The 17,157-nt window shown below is 45.4% G+C and overlaps 1 protein-coding gene across 7 annotated transcripts in view; it reads left to right on the top strand.

Annotated features, from left to right (window-relative positions):
* The window catches only part of LOC139762321 (cell adhesion molecule 2-like), a 553,549-nt gene extending 549,766 nt beyond the window's left edge, over positions 1-3,783 (top strand). For all 7 annotated transcript variants that reach the window (XM_071686965.1, XM_071686968.1, XM_071686962.1 and 4 more), the window contains one exon: positions 1,227-3,783. In XM_071686965.1, coding sequence (XP_071543066.1) covers positions 1,227-1,351 — 125 coding nt within the window. In that variant the 3' untranslated portion in view covers positions 1,352-3,783. The remainder of the gene's footprint in view (positions 1-1,226) is intronic.
* Positions 3,784-17,157: the final 13,374 nt, after the last annotated feature.

Here is a 17,157-nt window from a genome sequence, read left to right as displayed (position 1 = left end):
TTTGAAGTATATGGTAGTAAATCCACAGACAGCTCTTAAACGATTGATAAATCCGGAGAATTAACCGAATAGATAATGAATGATACATGTTTAGACTATGTTGATGTAGAAGTGTCATTAAATCTGTAATCTTAACAGGTGAGATCCAGTGGGTTGATGAATTATTATCTACAAACTAGTAACTGTAAAATTATTGTGCATTTGCGTTGTACTTGCTTGATATCTACCATTTCTTTGCTCGATTCACTGTCACCTGTGCCTTTTCTTAAAAACTTTTGGTAGGATTGCCTGGTTAGTGAAAAAAATAGTTTGCTTTTCATCTAATTTGCATATGCGGGCGTCGATGTTGCTAGTTCGTTTGTACTAGTTTCAATTATGACCGAATCGTGTACGTCTTTCTGAGACACCACTGCCGTCCGCCCCTTTCTCACATGCTGTATTTAGATGCATTAATCCGTTGGTCGTGCTCCTTCATCATGTTTCGCACCGCAAATGACCGGCATGTGGGCTTCTTTCCATTCGTAACTTCCAGAGCGAATGTGGATAATGTGATTCTTGCAGATGTATGAAATTGTACGAATTATAAGTTTTATAATTGAACTTTGTGGCAAGAGTTCTTTTTAAGTTTATACCGACGAGACCAACAGTGCCAGGAGCCTCGAATCTAGCGTTCTTGTTTTGAAAATGTCCATCGCCTCTTTGGAACGGTAAAACTTCAGTAATCAAAACTTGCTTCCTCAGTGCGTTACGAAGTGGCAGCAGCTAGGAATTTGGTGAACGTGTGCTTCTATAAGAGCACACTAGTCACCTTAAGAAACGCCACCAGGGCCTTTCGTTCGTATATTCGCATTCACAGGTCTTTCGTCCACCAGAGCCACTTACCAGTGATGTGTTTCTTCATGACCATGATACTTAACAGGTAGCCTGCCTAACTGCACCGATTATGAACCTTCCGCACTCACTCTCTCACATATTGCTCTCATTTTGGCAACCTCAAGAATATATTTGACTCATGAGGTTTAATTATCCTGCCAGTCATACTTGAATCAGTAACAGATCTTTGGAATTATGAAATGGTTTTCTTCCCAAACAGTCAAGGAAATGCCTTGGTCTCCTTTTCCACTCCCAGCCCAAACCTTTATGTAATGCCCACCATTGTCATCCCTCTATCCTCAGTTATCACTTAGAACATTTGTCTAAAGTGTCCGTCTCTCTCTTCCTTACAGGCGAGCACCCAGCAGCCATGCAGACCAACACGGGCGTTACAAGTGCGAGGGCACCACAGCCGGGCCACCTGGTGGCGGCGCTCTGCCTCACCCTCGCCACTCGTCTCTTCCTTCGTCGCTGCTGAACTTCCTCATTTTCACTTTAATTTTATTCCCGCGGGAAAAAAAACGAGAGGAAAAAGAAAGTAACGTTATTTGCTCTTATTCTTGAGAGGGAAGACGTTGTCCTCTCGTATTCCTGAGAAATAAAAACGTTATCTACTCATATGACAGAAACTTTTCTCGTCTTGAGTAGGATTTTTTACCTCAGTTGGAGCAAAGATTTTTAAGAGATATTACGTAGGGATTTTTTATTTTTGAAGTCCAGACTATGAAAGTCTCGACTTTCTTGGTTGTATTCGGTGCTACATTGTGTTGTTACTGTCGGCGACCGGTTGGCCTTAACGTGTTTAAACCGATTTTGTAGATATTATTTATTTTTTATCACTTGACTGGTACGATATTTATAGGGAGGGTTACAGACTGTTCTTGTGGGTGACCCCCAACCAAAGCTGATCAGATAGAAATTCATTGGAAGCCCCTTACTTTATGGTCTCAATGGCCTCTCTCCTTTGCTTCCCCTTTATTTCTAGAATCGTGAAAATGCTCAAACAATGTGATGGACTACGTGTATACATGTACATACGGACTTTACGTGTGTTGGTGGTTTTCGGTGGGGTCCTCTCGGGTAAACTTAGGATTTTAACAGACGTGTATATTTCAAGGGAGAGGAGAAAGTTTATATACCATAGTTTAGAGATACATTTTTTTTTTTATTTCTCTTTCTTCCTTAAGCTAAACTTCGTGTGTCAAGAAACGTTCCCCAGGGAAAGAAGGAAGCATTATCCCCCAGGACTTGGTGCACCCCTCTTCCAGCGGCAGATGCTGACGGGGAAGCCCGTGGGGATGCCTGCTGGCGCGTGAGGGACCCCGGGCGAAAAGGGGAAAGGCAGCATTTGCTCCGACGTGAATGACGGGAAACTGAAGACCCAATTTATTCCGAGGAGCACCGCTGGCATGAGGGAGTTTGCTGTGGCGTAGCGAACGAGAACAAGACCAAAGGATGTTTGCGATAGTGAATATAACGGCGTCATTAGTTGGACGTCGCCCCACTGAACGGACTTCATGATGAAGATAGTAAAGGCACAGGAGGTGGGAATTTATAAGGTGAAAGTGAACATTATAGTTACGAATCGTGGGGCTGTTTAATTCAGCGGACGATGGGGAGTACAAATAAAGTCAAGAGGATGTTGTCTATGTTTGTAACTTGAGGAAATTCACGCCAGATTAATCTGGCTACACATATATTTATATATACCTCTATTACTACATAATACGGGCTGAGTGATCCTCTTTACCTCGTGGCGAGAAAGCATCGAGGATTTACGTCAAATTTCCAGAGGGATTTAAGAGGACACGTTTATGGGTATGAAAAGATTTTGTCGATATATTCTGGCAAACTTACACAGGTTTGAAGGAGTTTTGTAGAAAGCGTAGACTAAAGATTTATTTGCAAATTCTGCATATATATATATATATATATATATATATATATATATATATATATATATATATATATATATAAAATTCCTAAAAGGCATGAGTTATGTACACAAGATTCTATTCTCCTTTCAAGCCATTTTGTGCATCTAATGGTATTAATTTACCTCTGTCGAAAATCAATAATTTCAAATAAGCACGGCCAAAGACTTTTTTTTTAACATCAATAAATCAACTTTCGAAATTGGGTTCATTGTGATGGTTTCAAGATCTAAACCCAGACGCTGGGTACAGGGAAGAGTTCAAATTTGTTCACTGGTTTTTGCAACTTTCAGCATGGCCGTGTTATCTGCAGCTGCAACACTACGGCAGCCACTGATGGGTTCTCCAGACTGCCTAATGTGCAATGAAATGATGTAAATGCTGTAGTATCTTCGAGGTAAGTCTGGTTTATACTCTGCTTCCCAAATAGCCATAAATTCCCAATATTTGTTGGCAAGGCGAGTGTAAAATACAGCAACAGCAGCACGAGAGAAGAGCAACCAATGTTAATGTTCCATGTAACCTTGTAGTACTCGAGAGCAGGAAGTAGCAGCAGAAAATTTACTATGTACTTCCTGAAGTGATTCGTTAGGTGCCCATGGTATATTCCACAGTAAGTGTCTTTACGATTAGGAACACCTTCATATTTCTAATTTCAATTTAATCACTTGATGTGGTGAATTCAGTATGACAACTGTTGTCTCGGTATTGTATGAAATCAAAATGATTAATAGCCTTCAAAATAATGGATATATTTGGTGTTAACGTGGTGTCGTCAGGTGCTTCTGAAGCACTAGTGAACATGCAGGATCACACACGTACACAGGTAGGGCTCCTCCTCACTCCAAGCTTCAGGAGGGACATTTTTTTTTTTCTCCCTGTCCTGCGACGCTGTTTCTACTGGATGTCGATGTTGTCTACACCATTTGTATGTATATCTGATATGGAGAAATATAAGAATTTCTTTATGTAAACACCTGCTCGTTTTACTGACCTACTCTGTGAAAAATGACCAATTCCCCCAAAAAATAAAACTTCGTCTGTAACTTCTACACTATGATAGACCAACAATTGAAAATCTGATACCAACCAGTGCTTGCAGTTCCATTCAGCATCTTGCTACACACACCATATAGAAGACTTGCCAATGATTCAATAGAGCAGCAGCATTTGCATACAACTGTATTAACGTCTAACCTTTTCAATGTTACAGTACCACACATCCATCCCTTTCGTCTCGCAGTAATGCTTCACCTAAAACGGATATGCTGACATTACATGGTCCAGGTGAACTTGCACATTCATCTAAAACCTCCTCTAACCCATTTCACTCTCAAACGCACTATGTCCATTAAAATAGACAAAACATGCATAAGACTTTAGTGAACACTGGTATAGAGGGTAAGGCCTTCCAGAGAATCTTCCATTAACTTTGTCACATACGATAAGGTAGCGATGTGACAAGCTGCAATCAGTATTTAATTCTCAGTTTTTTGTCGGTGGTCTTCCAGAGGAGGACCTGTTGAGGAAACCAGATGTCCATACACTTTCCTACCTAAGTTGACCTTTTCCGTTACCTTACCTTACCAAGTTAAGGCTTATTCCTCGGTGACTGAAACAATTATTACCTTCGTCCATGAACATGAAATAACTTTCAGATCCACTCAACATTACAATAGACTCCAGTCTTCGCCACCCTACTCAGACTCCAGTCTTCACCACCCTACTCAGACTCCAGTCTTCACCACCCTACTCAGACTCCAGTCTTCACCACCCTACTCGATCTGTAACTACTAATTTATCCCATCTACTGATGCATTAGTACTTCATCGCCTCCTTTGCAATAAATTGCATCCCCCTCTCACTTCTACTTAATGCTACGACACCAATAACTACATTTCTTCCACAAGTTCCAGTTAGTTCTTCCCTACAACCCTCACCAAACAAACTTCTCAATCACAGGCAGTCCCTGCTCACTCACCCTTGTCACATACACTCACTTCTGCAATAAACATCTTTTCTGCTGCCTCAAATACTCATTAACTTTGCTCTCGGCATCCTAGCTTTCATCTTATTCATACACAAACTTAATTCTTCTATTCAGGAGTTTGTGTTACTCTCCGCCTTCTTGTAGAATCCCTCTTATCACTTCGTCAGACCTCTGTTCCTCCCTTTCCCTGGCTAACTACAGCACCAGACACGTCTGTCGCTGCCTCTATTAAAAACAGAAAATCCACCGTTCTAAATCTCTCGTTAACATGTTTGAGCCTAAAACTTTAGCGGAATTTCGCAGACCGATACAGTGAGGTTCACAAGTGTTCAAACCTGCTGCAAATATACAAAGGAAGAACAAGAAAGCCAGTGTTCAAGACGAGAAAATCGCCTTCCCTTCTCACTGACATGGAACGCTGGGAAACCTTACACCATAAACATGTTTTGTAAGGACTCTACCGGTTATTTTATGGGCGATATATATAAAATGAGGGAGAATATACGCGACAGGCCTGGCACATTTATTGTGGACTGTAGTGTAGCTTCCTCCCATTTTTTTTTTTTTTTTCACGAATGACTGATCGTTGATTATAAGATAGGGAATACATGGGGCGTTTATGGACCTCAGCCAGGACGTAAAAATTCAGGCGGGAACAGACTGCCTTCATTCCTAGTCAAGCACAGCGGTAGGGAGATGGTTCCTGGGATGCGAAAGAGTGACCCAGCCTGTGTCAACACAGGGCGAGAGTTTAGTGCGTCTCCGCACCACATATTCATTCACCGCACCACATATTCATGAGGCCTTTATTATGGTCATGAGGTCCTCATATTCACGAGGTCATTACACCCATGGAATGACTGTATTCTACGATCTTAGGTGCAGACTTGATAATAATTCACCTCAAATCCATGACTAACATTATTTGTGCCTCCTTATTTATACGACAGATCTCTCATATATCTGTGGTCATCACATGCTATGAAGATCAAGCCATAATACTCCAGAGTTCATCATCATCTTACATAAGTAAGATGTGAACCCGGTAATGTAATCCTAACCATAATGTCCCGACTTAATTCTCTACAGTATTCATCGTGGTTTTAAGTCATCGCACTGGAAAGTTATCTTTATACTTGAGTTATCGGGTGCTTACATGGGTAAGTCTTCCAACAAGAAGCCACACTGAACCCCTCATTCTCAAGTCAGAGTAATAATCTAAAGACCTTGAAATGTTCTCTAATTCCCCTGCGACTATAGAAGATCAGGAAGTGCACCAGTGATACATAAGATCAGGAAGTGCACCAGTGATACATAAGATCAGGAAGTGCACCAGTGATACATTAGATCAGGATGTGCACCAGCGATACATAAGATCAGGAAGTGCACCAGTGATACATAAGATCAGGAAGTGCACCAGTGATACATAAGATCAGGAAGTGCACCAGTGATACATAAGATCAGGAAGTGCACCAGTGATGCATAAGATCAGGATGTGCACCAGCGATACATAAGATCAGGAAGTGCACCAGCGATACATAAGATCAGGAAGTGCACCAGTGATACATAAGATCAGGAAGTGAACCAGTGATACATAAGATCAGGAAGTGCACCAGTGATACATAAGATCAGGAAGTGCACCAGTGATACATAAGATCAGGAAGTGCACCAGTGATACATTAGATCAGGATGTGCACCAGCGATACATAAGATCAGGAAGTGCACCAGTGATACATAAGATCAGGAAGTGCACTAGTGATACATTAGATAAGGATGTGCACCAGCGATACATAAGATCAGGAAGTGCACCAGCGATACATAAGATCAGGAAGTGCACCAGTGATACATAAGATCAGGAAGTGCACCAGCGATACATAAGATCAGGAAGTGCACCAGTGATACATAAGATCAGGAAGTGCACCAGTGATACATAAGATCAGGAAGTGCACCAGCGATACATAAGATCAGGAAGTGCACCAGCGATACATAAGATCAGGAAGTGCACCAGTGATACATAAGATCAGGAAGTGCACCAGTGATACATAAGATCAGGAAGTGCACCAGTGATACATTAGATCAGGATGTGCACCAGCGATACATAAGATCAGGAAGTGCACCAGTGATACATAAGATCAGGAAGTGCACCAGTGATACATAAGATCAGGAAGTGCACCAGTGATACATAAGATCAGGAAGTGCACCAGTGATGCATAAGATCAGGATGTGCACCAGCGATACATAAGATCAGGAAGTGCACCAGCGATACATAAGATCAGGAAGTGCACCAGTGATACATAAGATCAGGAAGTGAACCAGTGATACATAAGATCAGGAAGTGCACCAGTGATACATAAGATCAGGAAGTGCACCAGTGATACATAAGATCAGGAAGTGCACCAGTGATACATAAGATCAGGAAGTGCACCAGCGATACATTAGATCAGGATGTGCACCAGCGATACATAAGATCAGGAAGTGCACCAGTGATACATAAGATCAGGAAGTGCACCAGTGATACATTAGATCAGGATGTGCACCAGCGATACATAAGATCAGGAAGTGCACCAGCGATACATAAGATCAGGAAGTGCACCAGTGATACATAAGATCAGGAAGTGAACCAGTGATACATAAGATCAGGAAGTGCACCCGTGATACATAAGATCAGGATGTGCACCAGCGATACATAAGATCAGGAAGTGCACCAGTGATACATAAGATCAGGAAGTGCACCAGTGATACATAAGATCAGGATGTGCATCAGCGATACATAAGATCAGGAAGTGCACCAGTGATACATAAGATCAGGAAGTGAACCAGTGATACATAAGATCAGGAAGTGCACCAGTGATACATAAGATCAGGAAGTGCACCAGTGATACATAAGATCAGGAAGTGCACCAGTGATACATAAGATCAGGACGTGCACCAGTGATACATAAGATCAGGAAGTGCACCAGTGATACATAAGATCAGGAAGTGCACCAGTGATACATAAGATCAGGAAGTGCACCAGTGATACATAAGATCAGGAAGTGCACCAGTGATACATAAGATCAGGAAGTGCACCAGTGATACATAAGATCAGGAAGTGCACCATTGATACATAAGATCAGGAAGTGCACCAGTGATACATTAGATCAGGAAGTGCACCAGTGATACATAAGATCAGGAAGTGCACCAGTGATACATAAGATCAGGAAGTGCACCAGTGATACATAAGATCAGGAAGTGCACCAGTGATACATAAGATCAGGACGTGCACCAGTGATACATAAGATCAGGAAGTGCACCAGTGATACATAAGATCAGGAAGTGCACCAGTGATACATAAGATCAGGAAGTGCACCAGTGATACATAAGATCAGGAAGTGCACCAGTGATACATAAGATCAGGAAGTGCACCAGTGATACATAAGATCAGGAAGTGCACCAGTGATACATAAGATCAGGAAGTGCACCAGTGATACATAAGATCAGGAAGTGCACCAGTGATACATAAGATCAGGAAGTGCACCAGTGATACATAAGATCAGGAAGTGCACCAGTGATACATAAGATCAGGAAGTGCACCAGTGATACATAAGATGAAGTACAATCAAACAAGAGGAAACTCCTGGTGGTGACACAAGGAAACCAGAACTGAAAACAAATATCTTCCTATCACATGTTTTTTTTTTACCCTCACAGAGCTTCACCGACCTAAGCACAAAATCTGGTCTGCATACAACACACACACACACACACACACACACACACACACACACACACACACACACACTTTCCTCTCTAACTTCACCTTTTCCGTTACCTATGAGGGTTTACCTCATGATGATTTTACCCAGATCAAACACCATCCTACCTTACCTCCTTTCACCTTATATACTAGGACAATTATTACCATCGTCAAGTCTCTAGGAACATGACCACACCCCTAATGTACGACGCGCAACGCGTAGATTCACTCAGCATCTCGCCTACCACCCCAGTCTTCACCGCCACACTCCATCTGTAACCAACGTAACTATTCAACTGAAAAGAAACAACAACAACAATAAGAACAACAAAATATTGGTCTCCAAACAAGAATCTACGAAAAAGCGACTGATTTTCACACGACTATAAACAGTGGGACAAGGTTACAACAACATAGAACTGATGGCTTCCCTACGACAACTATATATATATATATATATATATATATATATATATATATATATATATATATATATATATATATATATATATATATAAACAAGTCCACCAGACAACACTGACGAGCCTTGTGAGCTTCACTCTTGACATAGCTTGATTTTCCAGGCGAACGGGAACGTGTGCAGCAAAGCACGAGCGGGAGATGGGGAAGAATACAAGAGGAAGGAAAACACGAAAGGGGGTTAGTCTGAGCACTTGTTGACCTGCTTTGACGTGGAAGGTGAGGCAAGATGGAAATAATGAGTTAGGATTTAGACAAATACTGACCACTGAAGTGTATGTGTAGGGGCAGGGAGAGAAGACACAGGTTCACTAAAGCATACCACACAATCTTCCTGGTTCACTAACACATACCACACAATCTTCCTGGTTCACTAACACATACCACACAATCTTCCTGGTTCACTAACGCATACCACACAATCTTCCTGGTTCACTAACACATACCACACAATCTTCCTGGTTCACTAACACATACCACACAATCTTCCTGGTTCACTATCGCATACCACACAATTTTCCTGGTTCACTAACGCATACCACACAATCTTCCTGGTTCACTAACGCATACCACACAATCTTCCTGGTTCACTAACGCATACCACACAATCTTCCTGGTTCACTAACGCATACCATACAATCTTCCTGGTTCACTAACGCATACCACACAATCTTCCTGGCTCACTAACGCATACCATACAATCTTCCTGGTTCACTAACGCATACCACACAATCTTCCTGGTTCACTAACGCATACCACACAATCTTCCTGGTTCACTAACGCATACCACACAATCTTCCTGGTTCACTAACGCATACCACACAATCTTCCTGGCTCACTAACGCATACCACACAATCTTCCTGGTTCACTAACGCATACCACACAATCTTCCTGGCTCACTAACGCATACCATACAATCTTCCTGGTTCACTAACGCATACCATACAATCTTCCTGGCTCACTAACGCATACCATACAATCTTCCTGGTTCACTAACGCACACAAGATTATGGCTGGGGTGTGTCTTGCTAGGATATGGCTGGGGTGTGTCTGGTTAGGTTATGGCTGGGGGGTGTCTAGTCTATGGCTGTGGGTGTAGTTTGCTAGGTTAGGCTATTTCTGGGAGTGTGTCTTGCAAGGTTATTGCTTGGGGCATGTCTTGCAAGGTTATGTCTGGGGATGTGTCTTGTTAAGTTATGGCTGGGGGTGTGTCTTGTTAGGTTATGGCTGGGGTGTGTCTTGTTAGGTTATGGCTGGGGGTGTGTCTTGTTAGATTATGGCTGGGGTGTGTCTTGTTAGGTTATGGCTGGGGGTTAGTCTTGTTAGGTTATGGCTGGGGTGAGTCTTGTTAGGTTATGGCTGGAGGTATTTCTTGCTAGGTTATGGCTTGAGATATGTCTCGCTCCATTATGGCTGCGGGCGTCTCTTGCTAGGTTATGGCTGGGGGTGTATCTTGCTAGGGTATGGCTGGGTGTGTGTCTTGTTAGGTTATGGCTGGTGGTGCATCTTGCTAGGGTATGGCTGGGGGTAAGTCTTATTAGGTAATGGCTGGAAGGGTGTCTTGCTAGGGTATGGCTGGGGGTGTATTTTTTTAGGTTATGGCTGGGGGTATGTCTCTTGCTAGGTTATGGTTAGGGGTGTGACTTGCTAGGTTATGGCTGGGATGTGTCTTGCTAGGTTATGGCTGGGGGTGTGTCTTGCTATGTTATGGCTAGGGATGTCTCTTGGTAGGTTATGGCTGGGGGTGTGTTTTGGTAGGTTATGGCTGGGTGAGTGTCCTGTTAGGTTATGGCAGAGTGTGTGAATTGTTTGGTTATGGCTGGAGTGTGTCTTGTTACTTTATGGCAGGCTTATGGCAGTGTGTCACTTGCTAAGTTATGGTAAGGGGTGTATTTTACTAGGGTATGGCTAGGGGTGTGTCTTGTTAGGTGTGTTTTGCTAGGGTATTACTGGGGGTGTGTCTTGTTAGGTTATGGCTGGGGGTGTGTCTTGTTAGGTTATGGCTGGGGGTGTGTCTTGTTAGGTTATGGCTGGGGATGTGTCTTGTTAGGTTATGGCTGGGGGTGTGTCTTGTTAGGTTATGGCTGGGGGTGTGTCTTGTTAGGTTATGGCTGGGGGTGTGTCTTGTTAGGTTATGGCTGGGGGTGTGTCTTGTTAGGTTATGGCTGGGGGTGTGTCTTGTTAGGTTATGGCTGGGGGTGTGTCTTGTTAGGTTATGGCTGGGGGTGTGTCTTGTTAGGTTATGGCTGGGGGTGTGTCTTGCTAGGTTATGGTTGGGGTGTGACTTGGTAGGTTATGGTTGGGGGTGTCTCTTGCTAAGTTATGGCTGGGGATGTCTCTTGCAAGGTTATGGCTGAGGTAAGGGGGGGGGGGTGTCTTGCTAGGTTATGGCTGGGGTGTCTCTTGCTAGGTTATGGCTGGGGTTTCTCTTGCTAGGTTATGGCTGGGGGTGTCTCTTGCAAGCTCATGGCTGGGGGTGTCTCTTGCTAGGTTATGGCTGAGGGGTCTCTTGCTAGGTTGTGGCAAGGGGTGTGTCTTGCTAGGGTATGGCTGGGGGTGTGTCTTGTTATGTTATAGCTGGGGATGTTTCTTGTTAGGTTATGGCTAGGAATGTGTCTTGTTAGGTTATGGCTGGGGGTATGTCTTGTTAGGTTATGGCTGAGGGTGTGCCTCTTGCTAGGTTATGGTTGGAATTGTGACTTGCTAGGTTATGGCTGGGGTGTCACTTGCTAGGATTATTGCTGGAGGTGTCTTGCTAGTTTATGGCTGGGGTGTCTCTTGCTAGGTTATGGCTGGGGTGTCTCTTGCTAGTTTATGGCTGAGGTGTCTTTTGCTAGGTTATGGCTGGGGTGTCTATAGCTAGGTTATGGCTGGGGGTCTCTTGCTAGGTTATGGTTGGGGTGTGTGTCTCGCTAACTTACGGCTGGGGTTGTGTCTTGTTAAGTTATGGCTGGGGTGTGTCTTTGCTAGGTTATGGTTGGGGGTGTGACTTGCTAGGTTATGGCTCGGATGTCTCTTGCTAGATTATGGCTGGGGGTGTCTTGCTAGTTTATGGCTGGGGTGTCTCTTGCTAGGTTATGGCTGGGGTGTCTCTTGCTAGGTTATGGCTGGGGGTGTCTTGCTAGTTTATGGCTGGGGTGTCTCTTGTTAGGTTATGGCTGGGGTGTCCACGGCTAGGTTATGGCTGGTGGTCTCTTGCTAGGTTATGGTTGGGGTGTGTCTAGCTAGGTTATGGCTGGGGGTGTGTCTTGCTATGTTATGGCTGGAAGTGTGTCTTTTTAAGTTATTCCTGGGAGTGTGTCTTGTTAGGTTTTGGCTGGGGTGTGTCTTGTTAGATCATAGCTGGGGGTATTTCTTCCTAGGTTATGGCTGGGAATGTGTCTTTCTAGGTTATGGCTGGGGGTGTGTCTTCTTAGGCTATGGCTGGATGTGGGTCTTGCTAGGTTATGGCTAAGGGTGTCTCTTGCAAGGTTATGGCTGGGGGTGTGTCTTATAAGGTCATGGCTGGGTGTGTGTTTTGCTAAGTTGTCGCTGTGAGTGTGTCTTGTTAGGTTATGGCTGGGGGTGTGTCTTGTTAGGTTATGGCTGGGGGTGTGTCTTGTTAGGGCATGGCTGGGGAGTGTCTTGCTAGGGTAAGGCAGGGGTGTGTCTGGTTAGGTTAATGCTGTGGGCGTGCCTTGTTAGTTTATGGACGGGGATGTGTCATGCTAGGTTATGGTTGGGGGTGTGACTTGCTAGGTTATGGCAGGGGGTGTCTCTTGCTAGGTTATGGCTTGAGGTGTCTCTTGCAAGGTTATGGCTGGGGTGTGTCTTGTCAGGTTATGGCTGGGGGTGTGTCTTGTTAGGTTATGGCTGGGGGTGTGTCTTGTTAGGTTATGGCTGGGGGTGTCTCTTGCTAGGTTATGGCTGTGGGGTCTCTTGCTAGGTTATGGCTTGAGGTGTCTCTTGCAAGGTTATGGCTGGGGTGTGTCTTGTCAGGTTATGGCTGGGGGTGTGTCTTGTTAGGTTATGGCTGGGGGTGTCTCTTGCTAGGTTATGGCTGTGGGGTCTCTTGCCTGGTTATGGCTGGGGGTGTGTCTTGTTAGGTTATGGCTGGGGTGTGTCTTGTTAGGTTATGGTGGGGGTGTGACTTTCTAGGTTATGGCTGGGGGTGTCTCTTGCTAGGTTATGGCTGTGGGGTCTCTTGCTTGGTTATGGCTGGGGTGTGTCTTGTTAGGTTATGGCTGGGGGTGTGTCTTGTTAGGTTATGGCTTGGAGTGTGTCTTGTTAGGTTATGGTGGGGGTGTGTCTTGCTAGGTTATGGCTGGGGGTGTCTCTTGCTAGGTTATGGCTGTGGGGTCTCTTGCTTGGTTATGGCTGGGGGTGTGTCTTGTTAGGTTATGGCTTGGAGTGTGTCTTGTTAGGTTATGGCTGGGGGTGTGTCTTGTTAGATTATGGCTGGGGGTGTGTCTTGTTAGGATATGGCTGAGGGTGTGTCTTGTTAGATTATGGTTGGGTGTATGTCTTGTTAGGTTATGGCTGGGGGTGTGTCTTATAAGGTCATGGCTGGGTGTACGTCTTGCTAGCTTATAGCTGGGAGTGTGTCTTGTTAGGCTATGGCTGGGGGTGTGTCTTGTTAGGTTATGGCTGGGGGTGTCTCTTCCTAAGTTATGGCTGGGGTGTGTCTTGCTAGGTTATGGCGGGGGATGTCTTTTGCTAGGTTATGGCTGGGTGTGTCTCTTACTAGGTTATAGGTCGGGGTGTGTCTTGTTATGGCTGGGGGTTTGTCGTCTTAGGTTATGGCTGAGGTGTGTCTTGTTAGGTTATGGCTGGGGGTGTGTCTTGCTATGTTATGGCTGAGGGTGTGTTCTGTTAGGTTATGGTTAGGGTGTCTCTTGCTAGGTTATGGCCTGAGGTGTCTCTTGATAGGTTATGGCTGGGGTGTGTCTATTAGGTTATGGCTGGGTGTGTCTTATTAGGTTATGGCTGGGGTGTATCCTGTTAGGTTATGGCTGGGGGTGTTCTAGTCAGGTATGGCTGGGGTGTCTTGTCAGGGTATGGCTGGGTGTGTGTCTTGTTAGGTTATGGCTGGGGTGTGTGTCCTACTAGTTATGGCTGGGGGGGCGTTTTCTTAGGTTATGGCTGAGCGTGTGTCTTGTTAGGTTATGGCTGGGGTGTGTCTTGTTAGGTTATGGCTGGGGGTGTGTCTTGTTAGGTTATGGCTGGGGTTCTGTTAAATCATGGCTGGGGGTGTGTCTTGCTAGGTTATGGCTGGGGGTGTGTCTTGTTAGGTTATGTCTGGGGGTGTGTCCTGCTAGGTTATGGCTGGGGGTGTGACTTGTTAGGTTATGGCTCGGGTGTGTCTTGTTAAGTTATGTCTGGGGGTGTCTCTTACTAGGTTATGGATGGGGGTGTGTTTTGGTAGGTTATGGCTAGGGCAGTGTCTTGCTAGGTTATGGCTGGGTGTATGTCTTGCTAGGTTATGGCTGAGGTGTGTCTTCTTAGGTTTGACTGAGGGTGTGTGTTGTTAGGTTATGGCTGGGGGTTGTCTTGCTAGGTTATGACGGGGTGTCTCTTGCTAGGTTATATCTGGGGGTGTCTCTTGTTAGGTTATGGCTGGGAGGTCTCTTGGTAGGTTATGGCTGGGGGTGTGTCTTGCTAGGTTATGGCTGGGGGTGTGTCTTGCTAGGTTATGGCTGGGAGTGTGTCTTCCTAGATTATGGCAGAGGGTGTGTCTTGCTAGTTGAAGGCTGGGGGTGTGTCTTGCTAGGTTATGGCTGGGGGTGTTTCTTGTTAGGTTATGGCTGGGAATGTGTCTTTCTATGTTATGGCTAGGGATGTGTCTTCTTAGGCTATGGCTGGATGTGGGTCTTGCTAGGTTAAGGCGAGGATGTCTCTTGCTAGGTTTTGGCTAGGGGTGTGTCATGTTAGGTTATGGCTGGGGGTGTGTCTTGCTAGGGTATGGATGGGTGTGAGTTTTGCTAGGTTATGGCTGGGGATGACTCTTTCTTGATTATAGCTGTGGATGTCTCTTGCTAAGTTATGGCTGAGGATTTCTCTTGCTAGGTTATGTCTTGGGGTGTCTCTTGCTAGGTTATGGCTGGGGGTGTCTCTTGCTAGGTTATGGCTGGGGAAGTCTCTTGCTAGGTTATGGCTTGTGGTATGTCTTGCTAGGTTATGCCTAGGGGTGTCTTGCAAGGTTATGGCTAGGGGTGTGTCTAGTTAGGTTATAAATGGGGGTGTGTCTTATGAGGTTATGGCTGGGAATGTTTCTTGCTGGGTTATGGCAGGGGGTGTGTCTAGTTAGGTTATGGCTGGGGGTGTGTCTCTTGCTAGGTTATGAATGAGGTGTGTCTTGGTAGGTTATGGCTGGGGGTTTCTCTTGCTAGGTTATGGCTGAGGGTGTCTCTTGCTAGGTTATGGCTGGGGGTGTCTCTTGCTAGGTTATGGTTGGGGGTCTCTTGCCATGTTATGGCTGGGGGTGTGTCTTGCTATTTCATGACTGGGGGTGTGTCTTGCCAGGTTATGGTTGGGAGTGTGTCTCGTTACGTTATGGCAGGGGTATGTCTTGTTAGGTTATGGCTGGGGGTGTGTCTTGCTAGGTTATGGCTGAGGGTGTGTCTTGTTAGATCATAGTGGGGGTGTCTTTTGCTAGGTTATGGTTAGGGGTGTCTCTTTCAAGGTTATGGTTGTGGGTGTGTCCTGTTAGGGTATGGCTGGGGTTGTCTATTTCTAGGTTATAGCTGGGGTGTGTGTCTTGCTAGGTTATGGCAGGGGGTGTGTCTTGTTAGGTTATGGCTGGGGGTGTGTCTTGTTAGGTTATGGCTGGGGGTGGGTCTTGCTAGGTTATGGCTGGGGGTGTGTCTTGCTAGGTTATGGCTGGGGTGTGTGTCTTGCTAGGTTATGGCAGGGGTTAGTCTTGTTAGGTTATGGCTGGGGGGTGTGTCTTGTTAGGTTATGGCTGGGGGTGTGTCTTGTTAGGTTATGGCTGGGGGTGTGTCTTGTTAGGTTATGGCTGGGGGTGTGTCTTGTTAGGTTATGGCTGGGGTGTGTCTTGTTAGGCTATGGCTGGGGGTGTGTCTTATTAGGTTATGGCTGGGGGTGTGTCTTGTTAGGTTATGGCTGGGGGTGTGTCTTATTAGGTTATGGCTGGGGGTGTGTCTTATTAGGTTATGGCTGGGGGTGTATCCTGTTAGGTTATGGCTGGGGGTGTGTCTAGTCAGGTTATGGCTGGGGGTGTCTTGTCAGGGTATGGCTGGGTGTGTGTCTTGTTAGGTTATGGCTGGGGGTGTGTGTCCTACTAGGTTATGGCTGGGGGGGGGGGTGTTTTCTTAGGTTATGGCTGAGCGTGTGTCTTGTTAGGTTATGGCTGGGGTGTGTCTTGTTAGGTTATGGCTGGGGGTGTGTCTTGTTAGGTTATGGCTGGGGTTCTGTTAAATCATGGCTGGGGGTGTGTCTTGCTAGGTTATGGCTGGGGGTGTGTCTTGTTAGGTTATGTCTGGGGGTGTGTCCTGCTAGGTTATGGCTGGGGGTGTGACTTGTTAGGTTATGGCTGGGGGTGTGTCCTGCTAGGTTATGGCTGGGGTGTGTCTTGTTAAGTTATGTCTGGGGGTGTCTCTTACTAGGTTATGGATGGGGGTGTGTTTTGGTAGGTTATGGCTAGGGCAGTGTCTTGCTAGGTTATGGCTGGGTGTATGTCTTGCTAGGTTATGGCTGGGGTGTGTCTTCTTAGGTTTGACTGAGGGTGTGTGTTGTTAGGTTATGGCTGGGGGTTGTCTTGCTAGGTTATGACGGGGTGTCTCTTGCTAGGTTATATCTGGGGGTGTCTCTTGTTAGGTTATGGCTGGGGGTGTGTCTTGTTAGGTTATGGCTGGGAGGTCTCTTGGTAGGTTATGGCTGGGGGTGTGTCTTGCTAGGTTATGGCTGGGGGTGTGTCTTGCTAGGTTATGGCTGGGAGTGTGTCTTCCTAGATTATGGCAGAGGGTGTGTCTTGCTAGTTGAAGGCTGGGGGTGAGTCTTGCTAGGTTATGGCTGGGGGTGTTTCTTGTTAGGTTATGGCTGGGAATGTGTCTTTCTATGTTATGGCTAGGGATGTGTCTTCTTAGGCTATGGCTGGATGTGGGTCTTGCTAGGTTAAGGCTAGGATGTCTCTTGCTAGGTTTTG

This window comes from Panulirus ornatus, chromosome 43 (genome assembly GCF_036320965.1).
Source record: "Panulirus ornatus isolate Po-2019 chromosome 43, ASM3632096v1, whole genome shotgun sequence".
NCBI lineage: Eukaryota > Metazoa > Arthropoda > Malacostraca > Decapoda > Palinuridae > Panulirus > Panulirus ornatus.
Note: the sequence above shows the minus strand (reverse complement) of the source record. Positions and strands in the feature narration are given on the sequence as shown.